At 36.0% G+C, this 22,734-nt stretch overlaps 1 protein-coding gene across 1 annotated transcript; it reads left to right on the plus strand.

Moving 5' to 3' along the window:
- Positions 1 to 9,998: 9,998 nt before the first annotated feature.
- On the plus strand, positions 9,999 to 13,200 carry LOC101394214 (olfactory receptor 2T6-like). Its single transcript, XM_087424941.1, is given in 3 exon segments — positions 9,999 to 10,258; positions 10,260 to 10,691; positions 11,285 to 13,200. Coding segments are annotated over 3 exon segments (960 nt in total). The 5' UTR covers positions 9,999 to 10,006; the 3' UTR covers positions 11,561 to 13,200.
- Positions 13,201 to 22,734: the final 9,534 nt, after the last annotated feature.

The following is a 22,734-nucleotide window of genomic DNA, read 5'->3' on the forward strand; positions in this document are numbered from 1 at the left end:
TGTAGAAAACAATTGTTACTGAGCTGTTAATTAAAAAAAAAAAAAAAAAAAAAACTGGAGAGAAGTCAGTCCAATCACTTCAGTTTTAGAGTACATTCATTTAGACATTTTGAGTACAGTTTTCAGTATCAACCAGAACCAGTTTAATTGATATCCTTCCTGGATTCTTAGAAGGAGACCTCCCCATGAGAAATCTCAAGATGGTTATGATGTCATTCTCTAGGTTATTTAAACTCTCCCCTCTTAGGACCACTGGTGTTGTGTGCCCCAAAGTGTTTGCGGCACTGAAGTGTGAAACCTATGGCTCCAGTTAAGTGGTCATCTTTAAATATTTCTAACTAATAATCTCTTGTTTGATGCTTTGTGCCTTTCAATCTGGATTTTCTGTCATCTCTTCAAGGAAAGAAAGAAGCCAATATGGGGAGAGAAAATCAAGGAGGTTCCATTTTGTCTCTTTAGTTTCTAAGGTCTTATCTCTTGTGAAGTTGTCTGTAACCAATTTTGCCTTTAAGTAGCATTCTTCTCTCTAGATATACTATACCTATAAGTCATCTACTGTCATCAGCTTTTACTTCCATTCTCAGGGAAAGAAAGCCACTTGGCTCTCTTAGATAATATGTATGGGGACAGAAAGTTTACTGATTTGAGATAATTCAGATATTTTGTGCATGTTTATTTCCCCAAAACTTGCTATTTTCTAAGTTTAAAGCACAGATATTTAGGTGATGAGAAAATGAGTTGAATAGGATTGGAAAGTAGAAATTTTGGTGAATGTCTGAGGAATTAGGATGCTTTATCTTAAGAAGACTGGATTGGAAACAGATGAAGCACAACCCAGGAGTCCAGAGGCAAACAATTTTGAGAGGATTGAATAAAGCCAAAATTGTGGGCAAAATCCTGGTGGTCACACCTAACAACACACGCTACTATTTGACCTATTTCTGACTATTGCCAAAGTATGCATTTACCACACTTAACCACTTATTTTTCAGGTAAAAATGGAATATTTACAATTAAACGGGTTAGTAGCTAGGCACAACCATAGAAAACATTTGTGAAGGACTTCAAATTTTCTGTTCCTTCAACTACCGAATATCCATTCACTTGTTTAAAACAAACATCACTTTCTGGCACAAGTGTTTAGACTAGAGGTAATCAGGTGATAAATTGCCCTGCTAGCATTGTGATGGAGCCGATCATTATTTCATGAACTGATTTTGTTTATTGCATTTTATGACCCATTTTGGATACATCAAGAAGCAGTATCCAGAAGATGTGAGCACTCTTCACTGATGATTGTGGATGTTGGCTGGTCAGATGTTGTTAGCCAGCTGTGTTTACAGTGCAGACAGGATGCACACTTTGACATTAGAAGGGAACAGATGGTCGACATAACCTTTCTGACTGGTGTCATTAGCTTTCTTTCTTTTCCAGAGACCAATGTTGTTCTGACTCAAAATGTCCTCAAAGCTAGCCCTTTGGTACAGAGTGATATCATAGAGGATATCAAAGCAAATATTGACATCTTCTGTGCCCTTCTACAAGTTTGAAATCAGAAAATATTAAGTGTAAGAGCCATTAAGTTCTAGGAGTAATCTATTGATATATAAACCACCTAATATATTCAAGATGGTGCTAATGGCTGTGAATATAAAGACTATTTAGAAGATGACTCTGTCCTCAAATAGCGCATATTGTAGTTGGGAAGACAAAAATACAGGCAAATGAAAACACCAGGCAGACTGCCATGAGTTGTGGAAACAAGTTGAGGACACCTCATGGGGGGAAGGAGGGAGCAGTGTTCTTCCTCATCAGAAATTTAAGAGCATCAGAGAGAGATAGAAGTTGTCCTTATGGAATTCTTACCATCAGTCTGGTCTATCTTATTTGTAATGGCATGAAATACAAAGTTCAGACCATATGGTCAGTAAAGTAACAGATTCTCGAATGCTTTGTTGAATGAATTTGATTCTCTAATTCTTCAATCTCCATTTATTTCAGCACAGCCTCTGAGTTGCTTCACGATAAGCCCGATTTCTGCCATTGGTTTCATTCTTCTCTCTCACAATGTAAAACCTGTTAAGTCAAGTACAAGTGATTACAGTTTTTCTGCATATATATTTCTGTAAAAAGATAGTAATATATTTTTTACTTCAAATATATTATGCACATATTTACAGGACAAGACAACTAACTTGCATCGTTATTATCAGTGGTTTCAAGGTAAGCTGCATAATGTTTAATTTTGTCAACCTGGTAATGTTGATCACTTAGATTGTTTCCAGTTTGTTTTCACTGTCAAAAGCAATGATTCATGTAACATCTTTGCATTTACTCACATCTTCATACCATGCATTTTCTTAAAATAAATTCATAAAAGTAGCTAAAGTGTAGATGTCTCTTAAAGACATTTGATAAATGTTGCCAAACACTTTCATAAAAATTGTTTTAATTTGCACTCACACTAGCAGTGCATGAGAATGCATGAGCCCTCTTCCTCACATTGAAAATCCTGAATATTACTGTCATCATTTAAACATATCTTTTCTGAATACAAAATAATATATTTCTTTGTTAAAAAGATTCAAACATTCTATAAAAATTTTATTTTAGAAATGTATTTCTTTTATTTAAGTTTTTGAGCCACCTGGTCTAAAGATTGTGAATTTGAAAGAAAAGTCTTATTCTTTACCTTTAACTTGCAATTTTTTCTCTATAGGTGAGGCAAAACTTTACTTCCATGAATGTTAGGTTTTCAGCTGGCACTCTAACAAAAAGTCAGATCAGTAGAAGAAAAACAGTTTATTAACACATGCAGGGTACACGTGGCATGCAACATGCAGGAGAAACCACAATAAAAAAGTAACTCAAAGTAATGGCTTATAACTGAAGCTTATGTAGCATCTTCAGAAAAGCCCAATACATTTATAAAGAGATGACAGGACAAAAGGAAGCAGTTCAAGCTCCCATGAGTGCCAAACTGTGAGAAGGTAAATATATGGGAGGGAACTAACGGAGTAAAGTTATTTTGCAGATTCCTGTAGTACTGTCTCTGGGCTGATGAGAGTCTGTCTCCAGTAAAAGGAGAGTTCTTATCCTGCCTTTAAGCAGAAAAAGGGGAACTTTTCCTAAGTTTGCTGCTTCTTAATTGCCTTCAGCTCGAAATAACTTTCACGTCAAAGAGGCATATTTTGGGGTGACATATTCTTTTTTCCATCTCCATATACACATTGTGAAATCCATCTTTCCATTTCTTTGAATTTTTATGCAAAACATTCATTTATGTGCTATGATTTTTGAGTGTGTTTTTTGGGGAGGGAGGGATGTTTATTTCTAAACACTCTCCTCTGTCCAGTCATTCAGCTTCTGTATTTTACGTTGGTCTCACAGAGGTTGAAGTACTGTCAATTTTTAACATTTTTCTCCTCTGAGAAGTTAACACATGCTCATTCTTTCAGATCAAATTTAGAATCACTTTGCCAAGTTTCTTCAGAAAAATCCCTATTGGGATTTTAATCAGAATTGCCTTTTACTAGTTTTACTTGTTTTCTCCAAGTTTAGTATATTACCATTTAATCATTTTTGTTGTTATTATTTAGAAATATTTTGTTGATATTTTTGTTGATATTATGAACAAATATGTTAAAATGTAATGAAGGTATTTTACTGTTACTAACACCAGAGGGGGTTCTGATAGAAGTATATGCAAGCAGAGACCTGGGGCTACAGAAACCAGATGAAGAGGGGACAATTGTGCTCTAAGCAGGGGGAGCTCCTGAGTTAGGCTCTTTTCTGGAAGGCAAGTGCCAGAATTGAGAGAGCACTGGAGAGCAGAGGGCCACACAAACCACATACAGGACTTTTATCTTTAGTTCACAATGAGTGCAGAGCCTTACAGAGTGTTAAGAAGGAGAGAGAGTGCATTTATATGAACAAGTTTGTGGATATGTTATCTTTAATTTACTACTGTGTTTAGTAACTAATATAAATTTAAGCAATTTTAATCTACATTTATAAATGAGATTGGTTTATACTTATGAGTGGTGTTTTGGAAGCTACACAGGTTTACAAAATAAATGAAGTTTAATCTACACACCACAACAGTTTTGAAATTATCTGTTCTTAGAAGATGTTCACAGAATGCTTTCTGAACTAGGAATTTTGGAGGGAGAGAGCTCTATTAAAACGTTTTAATTTTTCCAAATTTTGTGTGTCTTCTTAAGTTTTTTTAGTAATTTGATTATATATATGTATATATATACACATACATATGCATGTATTATATGTATTTGTGGTTATACATGCGTATTATGTATATAGATACATATATAATATATATTTTGAAATAATGTCCTTCATTGAAATTTCCAATTATATTAATATAATGTTAAAGTAACTTCTTATACTGTAAATATTTTGCTACTCTTATCGTATCTGTGGTTAGATCATTGTTTTTATTTTTAATGCTGTTTTGTGTCTTTTTTCCCTAACTCTCATGATTATAGCCATAAGTCGGTCTATTTTGTTTCAATTTCAAAGAATGACTTCTTTATATATCTAGTCTACTTACTTCAGAATCCATGAATATCTATGTATATCTTTTATATTCTCTTTCTCTTATTTAAATTTATTCTGATATTTTTCTAACTTATTTGGTTAAATCTTTATTTGCACCACACATTTCTTTTTTATAAAAATTATATTATTGACTGCTATGAAATTTTGTCTAAGTATCTCTTTGGCTAGGTCCCATAAGTTTCCATACATGGTATATTTGTTTCAAGTATAAGTTTGAGCTTCCTTTTGGCCTGAGTTGTGTTTTAGGCATATGTTGAAGTATTTCTAATTCTCTGAATTAGGTGTACACCTGTTATTATTATTTTAGAGTTCTAATATATTTTACTAAAAAAAATTGTTATATTGTTGAAAGAAAATGAAGAAGACACAAAGAAATGGAACGGCAATCCGTGCTCTTGGATTGGAAGATTAACATAGTTAAAATGTCCATACTTCCTAAAGCAATCTAGAGATTCAATGCAATCCCTATCAAATTTTCAATGACATTCTTCACAGAAATAGAACAAAGAATCCTAAAATTTATATGGAACAAGAAAAGACCATGAATAGCCAAAGGAATCCTGAGAAAAAAGAACAAAGCTGGAGGTGTCACACTCCCTGATTTCAAAATATACTACAAAGCTATAGTAACCAAAACAGCTTGATACTGGCAGGAAAACAGACACACAGATCAATGGAACAGAATTGAAAACCCAGAAATAAACCCACACGTCTAGGAAAAGCTAATTTTCAACAAGGGAACCAATAACATACAATGGAGAAAGGAAAGTCTCTTCAATAAATGGTGCTGGGAAAACTGGACAGCCACATGCAAAAGAATGAAACTAGGCCATTACCTTACATCATATACCAAAATCAACTCAAAATAGATTGAGACTTGAATGTAAGACCTGAAGCCATGAAACTTCTAGAAGAAAACATAGGCAGTACACTCTTTGACATTGGTCTTAGCAACATATTTTCAAGTACCATGTCTGACCAGGCAAGGGAAACAATCGAAAAAATAAACAAGTTGGACTACATCAAACTGAAAAGCTTCTGCACAGCAAAGGAAACTATCAATAAAACAAAAAGACAACCTAACAATTGGGAGAATATATTGCAAACCATATATCTGATAAGGGTTTAATCTCCAAAATAAATAAAGAACTCATACATCTCAACAACAACAAAAAAAACTAATAACCCAATTAAAAAATGGGCAAAAGACCTGAACAGACATTTCTCCAAAGAAGATATACAGATGGCCAACAGGCACATGAAAAGATGTTCAACATCATTAACTATCAGGGAAATGCAAATCAAAACTAGAATGAAGTATCACCTCACTCCAATCAGAATGGCTATAATTAACAGTTCAGGAAACAAGTGTTCAAGAGGATGTAGAGAGAAGGGAACTCTGATAGACTGCTGGTGGGAGTGCAAACTGGTGCAGCCACTATGGAAAACAGTATTCAGATTCCTCAAAAATTTAAAAATAGAACTCCCATGTGATCTGGCTGTTCCACTGCTGGCTATTTATCCAAAGAACATGAAAATATGAATGCGTAAAGATATGTGCACCCCAATGTTCATTGCAGCATTATTTACAATAGCCAAGGCTTAGAAGCAACCTAGGTACTCATGAAGGGACAAATGAATAAAGAAGATATGGTATAAATACACAATGGAATACTACTCAGCCATAAGAAATGCTGAAATCCAGCCATTTGTGACAACATGGGTGGAGCTTGAGGGTATTATGCTAAGTGAAATAAGTCAGAGGGAGAAAGTCAAATAACATATGATCTCACTCACAAATAGAAGATAAAAACAACAACCAACAATCACATAGAGACAGAGATTGTCTTGGTGGTTACCAGAGGGAAAGGGGGAGGGAGGGGACCATAAGGGTTGATTAGGCACGTTTGTGGTGATGGACTGTAGTTAGTCTTTGGGTGGTGAACATGATGTAATCTATACAGAAATCAAAATAGAAGGATGTACACCTGAAATTTATATAATGTTATAAACCAATGTCCCCTCAATTTAAAAAAAACTATAAAAATAAATAAATACATATATATAATGATAAAAAAGAAATATAGTTATTTGGAAGCTAACTGAATATATTAAGCACAGAAAGGACTTCCATCTAAAATTTGAATGATAAAATTATTTCCTTGCTTCATTTATAATATTGCCTTAATAAGTCACTCTTTTCTTTGCCTCTTGTGTCTATCTTTTCTGCTTTGTATCTTTTCTGATTCACTTTCTTAAGGAGTGAACCTACACTTTAAAGGGGATAATGTTGTTACTAAATTAATGTTGTCACTAAATTAACATAGCTTTTTTCTATGTAATCTCATTATATGCTTTTTTTTTTAATCTCCTACACTGTTATATTATGTATTTTTTCTTTCACATTTTTCAGTGTTTTAGAAAACACATGCACACCAGACAATTCTGGCTCTGGAGCACTTACTTTTATCCCTAGCATTATATATCTTCTATTTAGACATTTCTTCACTTTTATTTGGATTTTATGAATATCAAGAAGTTGTTTGTGCCCAGTCTGAATTTCATTCTGTTGTAGGTGACTTTTTCCCTTTTTTTATTCTGTCTGCATGCTTCTAGATGTTTTTTCCTTCTTCACTCCTTCATTCTCTTTCCTCTCTTTCTCCCTTCCTTCCTTCTTTCTTTCCTCCTTTCCTTTCTTTCATAGAGCTTTTACTTCAAAAATTTTCCAGGACATACCTAAGTGTATGTATCAATTTACTAAATAAAACTTATCCATATATTAAGTCTTTTTATTCTTTTCAGAAAAGTTTTCTTCTCTTCAGTTTCTTATTAATAGTTGTCTTACAGTGGAATGACTATTTTAAAAGCCACTGATTAATTATAGCTTGCTTTTGTATTATTATTATTCTGTATGTATCACTTTGTTTCTTATCATTTAATCTCTGTCCTACATTCCTGGAGAGCTACTCAAGTTTTATTCTCCAGGCTCGTGATGCAATTTCACATCCGCAGCACAGTTCTTTCCTGCCTCTCCTGTGGCTTTCCACCCTAATACCACGCTTTTAATCGTCATGAGTAACCCCCTCTTTCTCTTCCATGGCGCAGTGCACTGACCTAGGGCATGTTTATCCTCTTCCGAAGAGTTTCCTAGCATCATGGGCTTTCCTTGGCTTTGCTGTGGGCCTCTTATTCTGCAGATCATCACTAGGACCTCCTTAGACCAGGTGGTACCCAGTTCTGGAAGAGCCCCCTGTGGATGAAAAGGGCCAAAGAGGCCACCATCCCCTCTCCTAACCACCCAATCCATTCAGCCTTTCCTGAGCTGGCAAGCAAGACCAGAATTATGTTTTGATTTTTGTTGAAACTTCAGAATAAACTTAGAACGAAAAAGATTAGATTTCTAATTAGCTTGCATTTTCCCTTGAGTCTGCATATTTTCCACTTTCTTAAATCGGATCTCCGATTCACTGTGCTGATATCCTTAATTATAGATAAGAGAACTGGCACCATAGAGACCCCCCACCACTCCAAAATGCTGTTCCTAGACCAGAAAAATGGCTGCCAATTCCATGCGTTTATGACCACATTACCTGTTTCTTTCAATGCATGCAATGGTTAATATTATGTCCAATAATTCAAAATATATATTTGGCCTTTGAAGAATGGTAAAACTAATGAGGAATTTTTGGAAATGATTCGTTTATTTTCATATATATTCATGATGCAGATGCACTATGCATAGTGTAGACACCCCTCCACGGCCTAAGACTTTGCAGGATTTCCTATTGCCCTCTAACCTATGCATGCTTCAGACATTTTGTTCAGGCACCGTGTCTAGGGTTATGACAAACCAAATTAGGATTTTATTGAGAGTGAAATGAGGTGGAACACATGCTAAAGCAGATGGGACCCTGGGACAGAAGACGAAACCTGGACCTCCCCAGACTAACCTGGATGGAAGTTCTCCTCTTGAAAAGCCTTCAAAGCCCACAACAAGGCAAAACCAAGGGAAAAGAATGATTGGTCTAAATGAACAAAAGGGAAACTAAAAAAATCAGAATGAATATATGTTTAAATGTTAAACAAACTGTTACAAGTTATCAACTACACCTCAATTCTACTGATAATATTTAGAAAATAATTTTGACCTTGTTACTTTGCTCCACATGCCTTAAAATCTAGTCTCCGACACCTCACTGCACCCCTCATTCACAATGCTCTGCCTGAACTATCCCAAATATAACAAATTCATTTCTGCTTTAGGGACATTAAATTTGCTATTCATTCTACAGGAACACCCTTCCCCAAATCTTCACATGGTTGCTCTTTGTCATCTTTTATTATCCATGTTAAACTTTTCCTCATAGCATTTATTAGTATTATCCAGAACCTTCCTCATACTTTACTCGTTTACTTTCTTTCTCCCACAACTAGAGCCATAAGCCACATGAGACATCTCTCCTTTTGTTTACAACAGTATCCTCAGAGCTTAGAACACTGCACAGATAGCATCCTATAAATAAAAGTTGGTGTGTGAATGATTGAGAAGTCAACAAATGAGTGAAAGAACAAATAAGGATGATCAGGGATGAGACAGATGATGCTGTGATCCAATTCACTACAGGTCATTATAATTTTCAACTGTATCTACAACTTTCTTATTCCTAGATAAGGCTGATAAGTTTTAAAATTGTCACAAAAATTCCCAGTTCAATAAAACATCTTACTGAATTGTTTGTTTATTTGAATTGATTGAATCAATTGTTTTGCAGTTGTACGCACATTTTAAATAAATGGATCTAACTCCAGATGAATAATTCTCTCTCTTGGACCCAGATGTTCTGCAATAATAGCTAAACTCCCTTAAACCAAGCACCAATTGCTAAATGTCCATTCATCTTCACACCATGGGGTCCTAACTTTGGAATTGCTCTTCAACAGCCAAGAAAGAAGAAGCTGCAAATCTGCCCCCCCACACACAAAAATACTTGATATTAGTTATATAAATAATTTTTAAGACATTTTTTAAATAAGTCATTTTAGAGGCCGGCCCTGTGGCTTAGCAGTTAAATGTGCGTGCTTCGCTACTGGCAGCCCAGGTTTGCATCCCAGGTGCGCACTGACACACTGCCTGTCCAGCCATGCTGAGGTGGCGTCCCACATACAGCAACTAGCAGGATGTGCAACTATGACATACAACTATCTACTGGAGCTTTGGGAAGAAGAAGGGGAAAAAAAGGAGGAGGATTGGCAATAGATGTTAGCTCAGGGCCGGTCTTCCTCAGCAAAAAGAGGAGGATTGGCATGGATGTTATCTCAGGGCTGATCTTCCTCACAAAAATAATAATAATAATAATTCATTTTATCTACTACAATTTTCATTAACCCCATACTTGTCTTATTATGCCTCCAGGTATAAGTCAACAGCATGGATGGAGACGATAAGACCTTTGCCAGTGACTTCACCCTCACAGGGCTCTTTAATCACAATAAAGCCTCAGGCTTCCTATTCAGCATCATTTGTGGCATCATCTTTATGACCATGGTAGCTAATGGGGTCACGATCTTTCTATTCCACATAGACATTCACCTCCACATTCCCATGTATTTCCTGCTCAGCCACTTCTCCTTCATCGACATGATGTACGTTTCCACCATTGTGCCCAAGATGCTGCTCGATTTATCTCACGTGCAAGAAGACCATCTCCTTTATCTCCTGTACAGCCCAGTACTTTCTCTACGTGGGCTTTGTTGGAGTTGATTTCTTCCTGCTGGGACTGATGGCCTATGACTGCTACAGGGTGATCTGCAACCCTCTCCACTATCCTGTCCTCATGAGTCATCGGGTCTTTTGGATGATCTTGGCCAGCTCTTGGTTCGGCGGTGCTTTGGACAGCTTCCTCCTTACCCCTATAACCATGAGTCTCCCTTTCTGTGCCTCCCACAAGAGAAACCACTTCTTCTGTGAGGCTCCCACCATGCTGAGGCTAACCTGTGGTGACAAAGCCACCTATGAAATCGTGATGTTCACTTTCTGTGTCATAATGCTGTTAATCCCTTTCTCTGTGGTGATTGCTTCCTATTCCCAGACTCTCATCATGGTGCAACAGATGAAGACAGAGTGAGGAGAGAGGGAGAATCCCCCTCTGCCCTTTCCATTAAAGTTCTTATGGCTGGCCAAATAATTAACCAGACTGTAATGATAGTGTAGCAGGTTAGCAGGAGAAAATAATACCAAGTTTAGTAGCATGTATACATGGAAGAAACTCAGAAATGAGCAACTCGTGCCTCTGTCTAAGCTGCTTGCTTAAGTATTGTAGCTAAAGGGGGGGAAAGGGTTGGTGGGTGGGTAATGGTCTGGGACTCCAGAGGGCAAGAAGACAACTCACACGGAGATAGAAATGCAAATGTTTGTCTGACAATTCTTTTCAGGGTCATCTATAGATAATGTGGTCAGGGAGAGATAGAGTTTTTGATAAAAGGGGCTTAGTGCCTGTCCTATTGTAACATCCATTTTACACTATCATTACAGCCATCATGATAATAACTCCTTCCTGAAAGAGATCCCTCGTTCCAAATTCTCTAGGCAGTGTGGGAGGGGAAACTCAAATATTCCTCCTGAGTTTTCTGAGTCTTTATTGTCTTCAGCTCGAAATAATCCGCATACCAGAGTGGTGCTTCCTGGGGTAACTTGCCCTGAGCACCATCATCAGCAAAAGGGAAGAAGAAGGCCTTTACCACCTGCTCATTATACATAATGGTGGTGATGTTGTTTTACAGGGCTGCCCTTTACACATATATGCTTCTCCAATCCTACCACACACCAACCAAAGACAAGGTCTTCTCTGCCTTTTACACCATCTTCACTGCCTTATTAAACCCTCTCATCTACAGTCTGAGAAACACAGATGTAACAGAGGCCTTGAAGAGGGTTTTGGCAAGATATCAAGGGACACGTGATGTGACAATGGAAGAATTCTGACGGTCTAAATACTCCATCCCTGCTCCAGGATGTATAGGTACCCATGCTAGATTATCATGGGTAATACAGATAATACTTGCAGCAACTGAAAGCCACCTATCTCAAAATGTGTATCAGTAGTACTTTTGTCAAAATCTGAACTCTTTGTAACATTTACACATGAATAATGCTGTAAATGCCACTGGTATTTATTCCTTCTTTGTGTCCATTCATTCCAATTCTTCTCTCATACCACTTCTCTGATAGTAATTCATGTGTATTAATGTCCCAAAATCTCTGGTTAATATTACATACTCTGCCCACCTTCGGTGGCCTCATATGAACTGGTGATTTTGATTATATTGTTTAACTGATCCATTGATGGAGTTTATGGAAGAGCTAGGTGTGTGGACATTTGAAAGAATTTGAAAGAGACTAAAGTGTCATAAATATTCCAAGGGAATATTTACATAGAGTCACACCGGGATTTAGAAAATGCAGATATCTTTTCTTTGAATAACAACTGAAAACATTCCCCCTTTATCAAAATTTGAAATTGGAAAAAAATGAATCATGTGTTTTTGAAGAAATGCAAAGACTAATCCCCTACAGGGGAAGGATTCTATGATATTGTATTTGTTATGTGGTCAATAACCATTACATCAGAAGACACAGTGAAAGGTAGGCAATGAAGAAGTGCTCTATTAATTCATAAATTTAGTAAGCACTTTTCAGCTACTTCTCCAATTAATTAGGATTATTAGATTTCTGTAATCCTTCTCTACATGTTAGTGGTGGTATGGATATTTCTATCAACCTTTTTCTTCCAAAGCAACAGTAGGCAGCACATTTTTTCCTTCTCTAAATCACAGGGCTTTGCATTGAATAGCATTACAAAATGAGAAGGAAAGAACTAGCTTTTCAGTTGAGAAATGGAGCTGAAAATTATTTGGTATAATTTCTTTTTAGGATCCTGATAAGCAGAGAATCTAAGTTTTAGCCTAAATCATAGACTCAGTTTTAAAAACCTGGATCATGTCCCGGGCCCCATGGACCACCTCTACATGGTGCTGTACCAGGCTTTGTGATCTCACCAGTTTGACAAAATCCTGGCCGGGTTCAGCAGTTTTACTGCTGACACAGCCAAGTCTCCTATGCCCTGAAAAAGCTGCTGGGTGGTAGACAAAATCTTTAACCAAATGAAACAATTCATATTGGAACGCCGTGGGTTGAACTGACTAGTTAATCAGGAAGGTAGACCTGCTCCCGTCTCAGTCAGCTGGGTTAGCAGTGCATACCAGGTGCAGCCTCTTTGAGGCTCTCTACGAGAGGCTGGCTTGGAATGCACCACATGCCAGGAGATAGGAGGGAGCATTTCCAACCCAGAAGATGGTGGGGTACAAGAAACAATAAATAAAACAGAGGAGAATGAGAGGACTGACCCTGAGAACTTGGCATCCATTTCAGCTCTACTTTTCAAGAACTTCTGTCCATCACGTGAGGTGGCTGAGGCCCAGTTTCCTCTTCTGTGAAATTTGAGTTAATGTATGTTTTTTCTTATAAGATTTTAATGATTAAATATGATAAAAGTAATGAATACTAGTCATTATTTTTATTTTAGCTATTCCTAATAAATGTAATTGCTTTTCATTCTCATAATATTCATGCTGTTCTTTTTTTTATTTCCCCCATTTTCCTTTTCCTCTCTATCTGTCACACACATAAGCATGCTCTCTTTTTAATTACACTTATGTATGGAGAATTGATAATGGGTAAAAATAATATTCCAAGTACAGGGATTGAAAATAAATTTTATTAGGAAAATTAGCAAAAGAATAAATAATACATACTTTAAAAATTTAGCAATTAAAACAAAAATGAGATAGCACTAACACCTATTAGAATGGCTACAATTCAAAATACTAGCAATACTAAATGCTGGTGAAATACAGGAACTGTTATTCATTGCTGATGGGAATACAAAATGGTACAACCACTCTGGAAGACAGTTTGACACTTTGTTACAAAGCTAAACATAGTCATAACTTATGATCTCGCAGTTGTGCTTCTTGAGATTTACCCTACTGATTTGGAAACTTACATTTACAAAAATAGCTGGATGTGAATATTTACAGCATAATCACCTAAAACTTAGAACTAATCAACATCCTTCAGTAGGCGAAGGGAAAAATAAGCTGTGGTACATCCATATAGTGGAATATTATACAACAATCAATAGAAAGAGCTGAGCTATCAAGCCATGAAAAGACATGGAGAAATCTTCCACATATAGTACTAAGAGAAAGAAGACTAAAAAGGCTACATACTATATGATTCCAGCTATATGAGATCTGGAAAAAGCAAATCTATGAAGACAATAAAAAGATCAGTTGTTGCCAGGGGTTGGGAGGAGAAAGAGGTGAACAAGCAGAACACAGAGGATGTTTAACACAGTGAAACTCTTCTGTATGATGCTGTAGTGGAATTTACATGACATTATGCATTTGTCACAACTTATGAAACAGAGTGAATCAATGTAAACTATGGGTTGTAGTTACTAATAATGTATGAAAACCAGTTCATCAATTGTAACAAATGCCCCATGCAAAGGTAAAATGTTAACTATAGGAGAAAGAAGAGTATATGATAACTCTCTGTACTATCTGCTAAATTTTCTTTAAACCAAAAACTGTTCTAAAATAGAAACTTTATTAATAAAAAATATTTCTAAAAACCACATAATCCTCTGATACTATGTTTCATTCAAGAAATCATTAGAAGCTGTCACCAAAGAATTGTGGAGTTTGTATAAGTAGGGTGGTGGCAGGGCATTAAATGAAAAAATCTTGTTAATTTCATCGGCCTTGTTTTGGGGATTTGGCTATGTGTATTTTGGAGGTGGGAAAGCAATGAGGCTAGTATTTTTTGGAAAGGAAAGTTAATTAGAAGAACCTAGACCAAATATTAATTAGTTTCACACCCTGAGCATAAGGTAGCATCTCCTTGGCAATTCACATTCCAAGTCAGCAGTCCCTGGTCTTCATGCATATATAATAAGGTACTGGTAATGTACAATCTGTTTGTGGAGGGGGAATAAGTGGTCTAAATTTCCCTGTGCCCTGCATACTCCCCCACAGTAGGAATCAACAGCCTTGCAAAAGAAGGCTGCTACTGCAGAGAACACTCTCACTAGACTGAGTGGAATGGTTTTCTTCTCAGAGGATATTTTATCATTCATTATAAGTCTCATACACACTAAAAGGGTTATGTAGTTCAGAAAAACATTACTGTGCAGAGATAGTGGAAAACTTTGAGGTCCTTTGATGAAAAGTGAAGCCAAGCCCTCCACCTGTGAGTCATTCGGTCATGTCTGCAAGAAAATCAAATTGAATATCAGTGCCAGAAGCCACAGAAAACACCTTAAGAACTTGTGCTTCCTCTGGTGGAAATGAACAAGGAAAATGTGTAACTTGCGTTCACAGAGGAATTAGCAATGACTGGAAACGTGATCAATTTGGTTCTTAGCTCTGCCAGTCACTCTGTCATTTAAATGACTCTGCTGCTGGGCCGGCCCCATGGCTTAGCGGTTAAGTGCGTGCACTCCACTACTGGCAGCCCAGGTTCAGATCCCAGGCGCGCACCGACGCACCACTTCTCCGGCCATGCTGAGGCCATGTCCCACAAACAGCAACTAGAAGGTTGTGCAACTATGACATACAACTATCTACTGGGGCTTTGGGGAAAAGAAAGGAGGAGGATTGGCAATAGATGTTAGCTCAGAGCTGGTCTTCCTCAGCAAAAAGAGGAGGATTAGCATCAATGTTAGCTCAGGGTTGATCTTCCTCACAAAATAAATAAATAAATAAATGACTCTGCTTCCTTTGCCTCAGTTTCTCTATAAGTGAAATGGGAAATATCCCCACAGATATAATTGCTGTTTCCCCCAGGAAAAAATAAACTTGCCAACAATTTGAGTAGAGTACAGGCCCTTTCAGCAACTAAGTTTTTAAGTTTTGGTCTCTACTCTGATAATTAGAATGTCATGAACACATGCTATGCTGAAAAGAAAAAAGTGCAGTTATGTGTAGTAGTTAAAGTTCTTTGTGACAGGAATTGGTGTTCCCAAGAAGTCAGTGGTTCCACCCAAGAACCACAGGACTATCCATAGGAAGGAGCACAGGTGTACTGGGGACTGTGGTGGGGCAGGGAGCTGGTGGTCTCCCAAGATCTACCCAAGGGCCTGACAAGCAGCAGGCACTCTGTAAATGATGCCCAAAGGAAATGTGCGGAATCCTTCATACAGGAAAAGAATTTAAGGGAGTGAGTGATCCTAAAGGATATCTCGCCAATGGCTGACCACTGAGTTCATGGCATGTGCCAATTTCAATGACCTCCAAAGGCTTCTGGATTGCTGTAGTGAGAACTTTCTGAAGTTGGTTCCTGGGGATGGGCCCCAGGGCATAAGGCTCCAGACACAAATGCCATGTATTTGCGACTACTGCTCTTGTTCAAAATGATCATTGCAGAGGTCAGGAACCAGGGTCCCAGACAGCCATACCGACTTACACAGTTTGCTGTCAACAGAAGTGTTGTCACAAAATTCAAGCTTCCTACTTCAAACATGGTTATTTACTTACCCGTTCCTTGCTAATAAGCACCCTCAACAACTATTGAAAACATTAAAATAGTAATGACGTCTCTCAGACTCAGATACACACACACACACACACACACAGAAGTTGTAAAGAATGGTTGGCAAGTAATTAAATCTAGCAATTATTGTTGATAGACAATCTTAGATGATACTAACTATAGAAAGATAATTCCTCAGCATGATAAACTGTATCTGACTCAAACTAAGGAAAAATCCAGGCATAATTATGAAGTAATGTTTGTGTTATTATTAAAGTAAAAAACAAGTAAAGAAGGCCCATTTCCACCAAACTGATTGACATAGTTTTGAAAATTCTAAACAATATAATGTAAATGAAAAATAAACCTCTATGTTTTCGAATAAAGCATATTAAATGTTTATTTTGTGCATTTGATGACTGTGAAAAGTAAACACAATGTGATCTTTTACAAAGTTTTTTACTAATTAGGGTCTAAATGTTAGGAAGATTAAAAATTAATTTAACCAACAACCCTCTAGTTTGCCAGAAATAAATACTGACAAATATCAAAAAGTTGAAAAATCAATAGCAAATAAAATAGGAATAAATTTAATGAGAAATATAGGGAAATACGTATAATGTGAAATCCGCAGAAATATACAGAACACACACACAAATAAATATTCACACACCACACACAAATCATAACTCTTAACAAAGGAGGTTAACTGAAAACCTAACTAAATCAAAGGGTCAAGTGTACTCCTAGATGAGAGGATTAATTTTATACAGATGTCAATACTCCTCAAATAAATGATAAGGCTAATGTTATTTCAATAAGAACTATAAAATGTTTTGTCACTGTTGTTTTTGAAACATGACAATGCAGTTCTAGAGTTGATTTTCTTTCCTAAATTAATGGGCAAATATTTATAAAATTGTTCGAAAAAAAAGAAAGATAAAAGACTATTTTATTTAACATACATAAATAACAAATAACATCTTAAAATAATCCAAATGGTGAAGTACAGTTTTAAGAGTTAGAAGAATCAGTAGACAACATTAGACAGAGTTCTGATAAATGTAAAAATTTAATAGATGAAAAAAGTGATATCAAAACTCGTTGGGTAAATGAATACTTTGTTAGTAATTGGTGTTAGGATAATGAAATCATTATTCAGCGAGAATAGAGTAAATCATTGCTTCATATTCACACTCCAAAATTCCAGACTTTAAAGAGTTAAAGGAAAAAAAGCAAAAATAAAAACTAACTAAAGTAAAAATATTTTTGGTTTTAAGCTATTAGAGAATTTTCTAAACATAGAATCACTAGAAGAAACTACAGAAGTAATGTTGATGTTTTTTATTCCATAAATTTAAAAAAAATTCCTATAAAAAAGCTATGAACAAAATGAAATACAAAAACAACACAAGAAAATGCAAACACTATTGAGACGTATATGGCAGACATATTTTACTTTAATATGCAAATAGAATGTTAAATAAGTTAAAAAATAATATACCTTTTGGTAGAATGGACATTTTAAAAATGTTCTTTTTTCTAATTCGTGAGCACAGTTGATTTTACTGTTTATTTCTGTCTTCCTTAATTTCTTTCAGTAATAGCTTATGGTTTTCAGTGTAGAAATCTTTCATCTCTTTGGTTAAATTTACTCCTAGATATTTTATTCTTTTTGATGCAATTGTAAATGAGATTTTCTTAAGTTCAAATAAGGGCAAATGAAATGAGTATACAATTTAGAAAAGAATAAATACCAACACATTCAAGAAGTTTCAACCTCATTAGAAAGAAAAATCAACTAAATTCGGTCATCTTAGGCTGGAGATACCAGACGTGTGTGTGTGTGTTTATTCATTTAGTGTGTATTTACTTACATTTAGAGAGAGAGAGTTGTAAGGATACATCAGTGAAATGGGAACTGTCAGACAGTGGGAAAGTAAACTGATAATGTTTTAAGAATGTAACTTAATAAAAACAAAACTTTAAAAATGTTTATGCAGATTGATTAAATAATTCCAATGGAAGAAACATTTATGAAGGAAACACATTCAAAATTAAGTATAAGGATGTTCATCATCACGATTTATTATCGCCATAATTAAAACAATGTGTGCATTGAAAATTAAGCATTTATTAAATAAAATCAAGCATATTTATGCGGTAGAATACCCTGTGAATATTGAACATTACATTTGGAAGAATATTTCACATTAGGGACACTTCTTATTAAGTAGTTCATGAAAAATAAAAATTGTCAAATCATATCTAAGTACACACATGTATGCACACATATATGTGTTAGTATGTAAATGCTACATATGTAAGTATATACTTTATATATGTATCTATGTATGTAAACATGCAGTAGGAATGTAATTTTGTAAGGATAACCATCAATATGATATGTTTTTGGTGACTATCTCTGAGTATTATGGGCACTTCTAAATTTTTAAACTTTTTCATATTTTCCTCAGTGTATGTATTGCCTTAATGCTCAGATAAAATAATTATTAGATTACCAATAAAATGCTAAAATAAATAACAATATTTGGGCTACTTTTCATCTTTTTTATGACTTTTCACATTAGTTCCCACATTTCTCTGGGAGGAATAGCCGTTAGGGGAAATTTCTGATGAAACTCTCAGAAAATCAGGGTCTTGCACTTTGGATACCAGGGGTGGAAACACTTTTCTCAAAGCCCATGTGACTTTAGGGCTCCCTTTCTTCCACCTCATGAATACACTTCTAATTAGCTGTGACAAATCTGTCTCGCTGAAGTCTATTGAGATCTGCAGGGGGAGATCTATTCTTTCCAAGAGCACTTTACCTCATGGCCTTCTCAGAAAACTATTTAAACTCTTGCCTCTTCTCACCAAGAGTGCTCCCATCACACCAGGGAACGCGAATGCAGAGCATCCAGAGATAATTCAGCATTCTTTAATGGTCAGCTGCTTTCTCCCTGCCTTTTTACTTTTTCACAATTGTCTCTCTTTGATTTCTAAATATTTTCTTGTAAAGATAGGAGGCAAGAGTTAACATACTTCTCTAGAATGCTGGAGAATTTGTTTGATTTGTCCTGGCAATTCAAAATGTATCAGGGATTTTGGGGTGGCAATTTTTAAAAACAATACTTTGTTCTGCAACTATTAAGAGAAATATTATGAAATTGCTCTTAACAATTTGTTGCACATCTCTCTTTATGCTAACTCCATCATCAGTTGCTAAAGACACCTCTAGTCAATAATTCAGTAAATTCAAGTTCACAGTCCAAATTTAAAAGCTCTGTGTGCTGCAGCTTCAAGGGTAAGATGAAGAGGACACTTGGGCACACAGGTGGGCTTGAAAGTTTTCTTGTTGTGGATACCCATGACTGTGAATCAGTTTGTGTTTTTTCTCTCTCATCATGAACTGGAGACATTAAATCTACTAAACTTAATCATTTTCTCTTCTATTAAGATATCATCTTCTCTCTGAGAAGTCTCTGTTCATTCTCTATCCCTTTCTTGGTTACATAAAGTTCTTATAGTTTGCTGGTGAGTTTTCATTTCACTAAATTTTGTCTGCCCATCTCTACTGTTGAATGATGCACCCTACTCTAAATGACTACCTGGAGAGGATTCAGCTCTAAGTAAGTGACAGAGATGATCTTTATGTAGAACAAAGTTTAGGATAAAATTAAGCATTTGGGTGATTTTTTTATATCAATGATGTTTATTCCTTCCCTTTATGCATCCAAGAGATGTGCGTATGCATATATGCTGCTTTTAATATGTAGTATTCTGACTGTATGGATAAGAAAAAGATTTGAGAAATTTGAGGTGATGAGGTTAATTAAACAAGGGTGGATATAGGAAAAACAAATGATTTTAAATATTTTTGAAAATTAAATGATTGGATTTAATAGTTTGGCTTATTGTCTAAACAATGCAAAATACTTGATTAAATTTAAGCAATTCAGCAAATCACCTATGAGCTTCTGCAATATTTAGACCAACTCTGTATAGTCTTCTCTCCCTCTTATCTTCATGAAAGTCCAGGTCTTTTGAAATTGTTAGGGAAGATCTCAGACGACAGACCAAATGCTGATGAGCACCTAGTCTGGCTCATCTTAATGGCAATTTAACTATTTGGTGAATAAGGAAATCATTGAGTTTCCGTAGTATTTGCTAGGGATCTGAATGAATCAACTTTCTTTATATGATGTAAACAAGACTTATACACAAGTTAAAGCCAAGGAAATAGAGGCAGGTTCTCTACAACTCACAGGTTGCAAATCTCAGGTGCAAGTTCAATGGGGGAAGACTGCCCCATGCCCCCCACCCCAACTGCAAGTGCATCAAGAAGCAGATTGCCTGATTATTTATGGGGATTATCTGGAGCATGCATTGCGACTCCCATTGTAAAGGTGCTGCTGAGTGAAACAGTGCAAAGAATCTTCTTTTTAATAAAATGGCTGTTTATGTCTATGTGTTTGATAATTTAAGCAAACTTTGACTTTGTGAATTGGATGGGATAGGGACAACACTATTTGAAAGACACATAAGGGCTAAATGAAAAGCTTGCGCTTAGGCCTAGCTTGTAGGCCACAGACAATTAAGAGGCTTCCTGATTCCCTGCTGGTGCATCCTCCCCACTGGCATGATTGCCTTTGTATCCTTCCCCTTTTCTTACAGATAAGGACACTGAGGGTTAGAGAATTGGAGGTGCTTGTCTTAAGGACACACAGCTGAAATAGGCAGACTCCTGTAGGCCCTTGAACTTAAAGCCAGGGCTCTAGCCTTGCTTTCAGTGATGCAAACATTTTACATATCACTTTTCCATAATGATTGTAAAGGATGTGCAGACACCTCCATTCCTCAGTGGCACTCTGCCTGTGGTTCCCAAGCATTTTTTAGTGCCTGTCATACCATAGAATAAACTCCCATCAGAAACAGTGGGTCTCTTTAGTTGTGGGGCTCATCTAGTTGTGGGATATTAAGACCTCTTTAGGGGTTATGGGGGGGTATGTGGTTGACAAAGGGACGTGGTTTGAGTCACTCCCTGGAGTGATGTCCCCAACAGTAATGGGCACTAGGTGACACTGTCTGTGTACATTGGCATTTATTACCTAATAAGTTTATGATTCTTACTTCAATTTGATTTCATTCTTAATGGTTCCAACTTTTTGAGATACTGTGCAGAATTTTTGAATACAGACAAGATTTAGGGATATATGTAAGGTTTTGTATTTAGTTTCAAAACTTCACGACAATGGATTGAGCTGGCTTGAGAAACTCTCATGTGAAAATTTGACTGGAAGAGATTTTTTTCAAGATAAATAATATTTTAATGCAATATTTTTAAAAATAAAAATTGATGCAAAAGATCCATGTTAAACAAAATATCAAAAATTTAAATAAAGACAGAATCAACAACAGTGCCATACATGGCACTGGCAGAAAAACAGATACTCATATCAATGGAACAGAATTGGAAGAGTTTTGATGTGTATGTAATGCGCCAACAGTGCGACATGCTTGATAGGAAATAGAAAAGTAGCATCCTCAGTTATTCTGCACTGGAAAAACTCCACCTAAGGTAATTGTTGAAATAGAGATATTGCATTGTAATATGGACTTTTCCAAAGATTATCTCAAGTTAATACCTGAAACTTGAGCATTTTGGCAAGGAAATCATAAATGAATGCGTACAAGAATCAGGAAGCATAACCTGGCACAGAGAAGGATGAAGAAAGACTTTATAGTCATATTTAAATTATGAGGGATGAGTGTTAAAAAGGGAAGAAACTGCTTCTGAATGGATCTAGAGGGCAAGGAAGGAGGTTTGATGAGGCAGCTTTTAATCCAAGTGAGTACTCGGCTTCCTAGCAACAGGGCTGTTACACTGAAAAAGCATGGTGTATGCTCTTTCATTTGGCAGGAAAAGTTCACCAGTAGTCTGATAGAATCAGGGAAAGGCTGTAACTAACAACTTAAAGATTCCATTATCACTTAATTTACAGGATGAGCTTGGTGATCATCCCACTCCTGGGCAGGAATCATATCCTAACTTCAAGTTAGGTGGGAAGAAGTAATTTTAACCACCCTACTCAACCAAATGTGTTCCCCTTACAAAATAAGAGGGAATATTTGCAAATATCAGAATAGAATAAATGCATTTAATTCTTTTGATCTGTGGTATAGTGTAAGAAAAAGTAATTTAAGTAAGACTTAAAGATAATTTTATCCAATAAAGTCATACTGATTTTATCCAATAACCTTTTTTCTTGTGTTCTCATAATTTTCAGACTGAATATATCTATGCTTCTCAAAGATATTTAGATTCTCTTCAGGCTTAAAAGTGATGTACATATTTTTCTGAGAATTTATGCTGAAGACCATTTCCTTCAAGTCAAGAGATATTTAGAAAAAATACATCCAGAATTTACCGGCTGAAATAGCTCCACCAGGAGTGCCAAATTCTATAGACCTGAAGTTCAAGAGGTATTTGCAATTCAAATTCACAGATTTTCGTTGAATGTGTAGATTGCATAATGAGAGATTGAGAATTCTCACATTTA

Source organism: Ceratotherium simum, chromosome 37 (assembly GCF_057802395.1).
Source record: "Ceratotherium simum simum isolate JZ-2026a chromosome 37, ASM5780239v1, whole genome shotgun sequence".
NCBI lineage: Eukaryota > Metazoa > Chordata > Mammalia > Perissodactyla > Rhinocerotidae > Ceratotherium > Ceratotherium simum.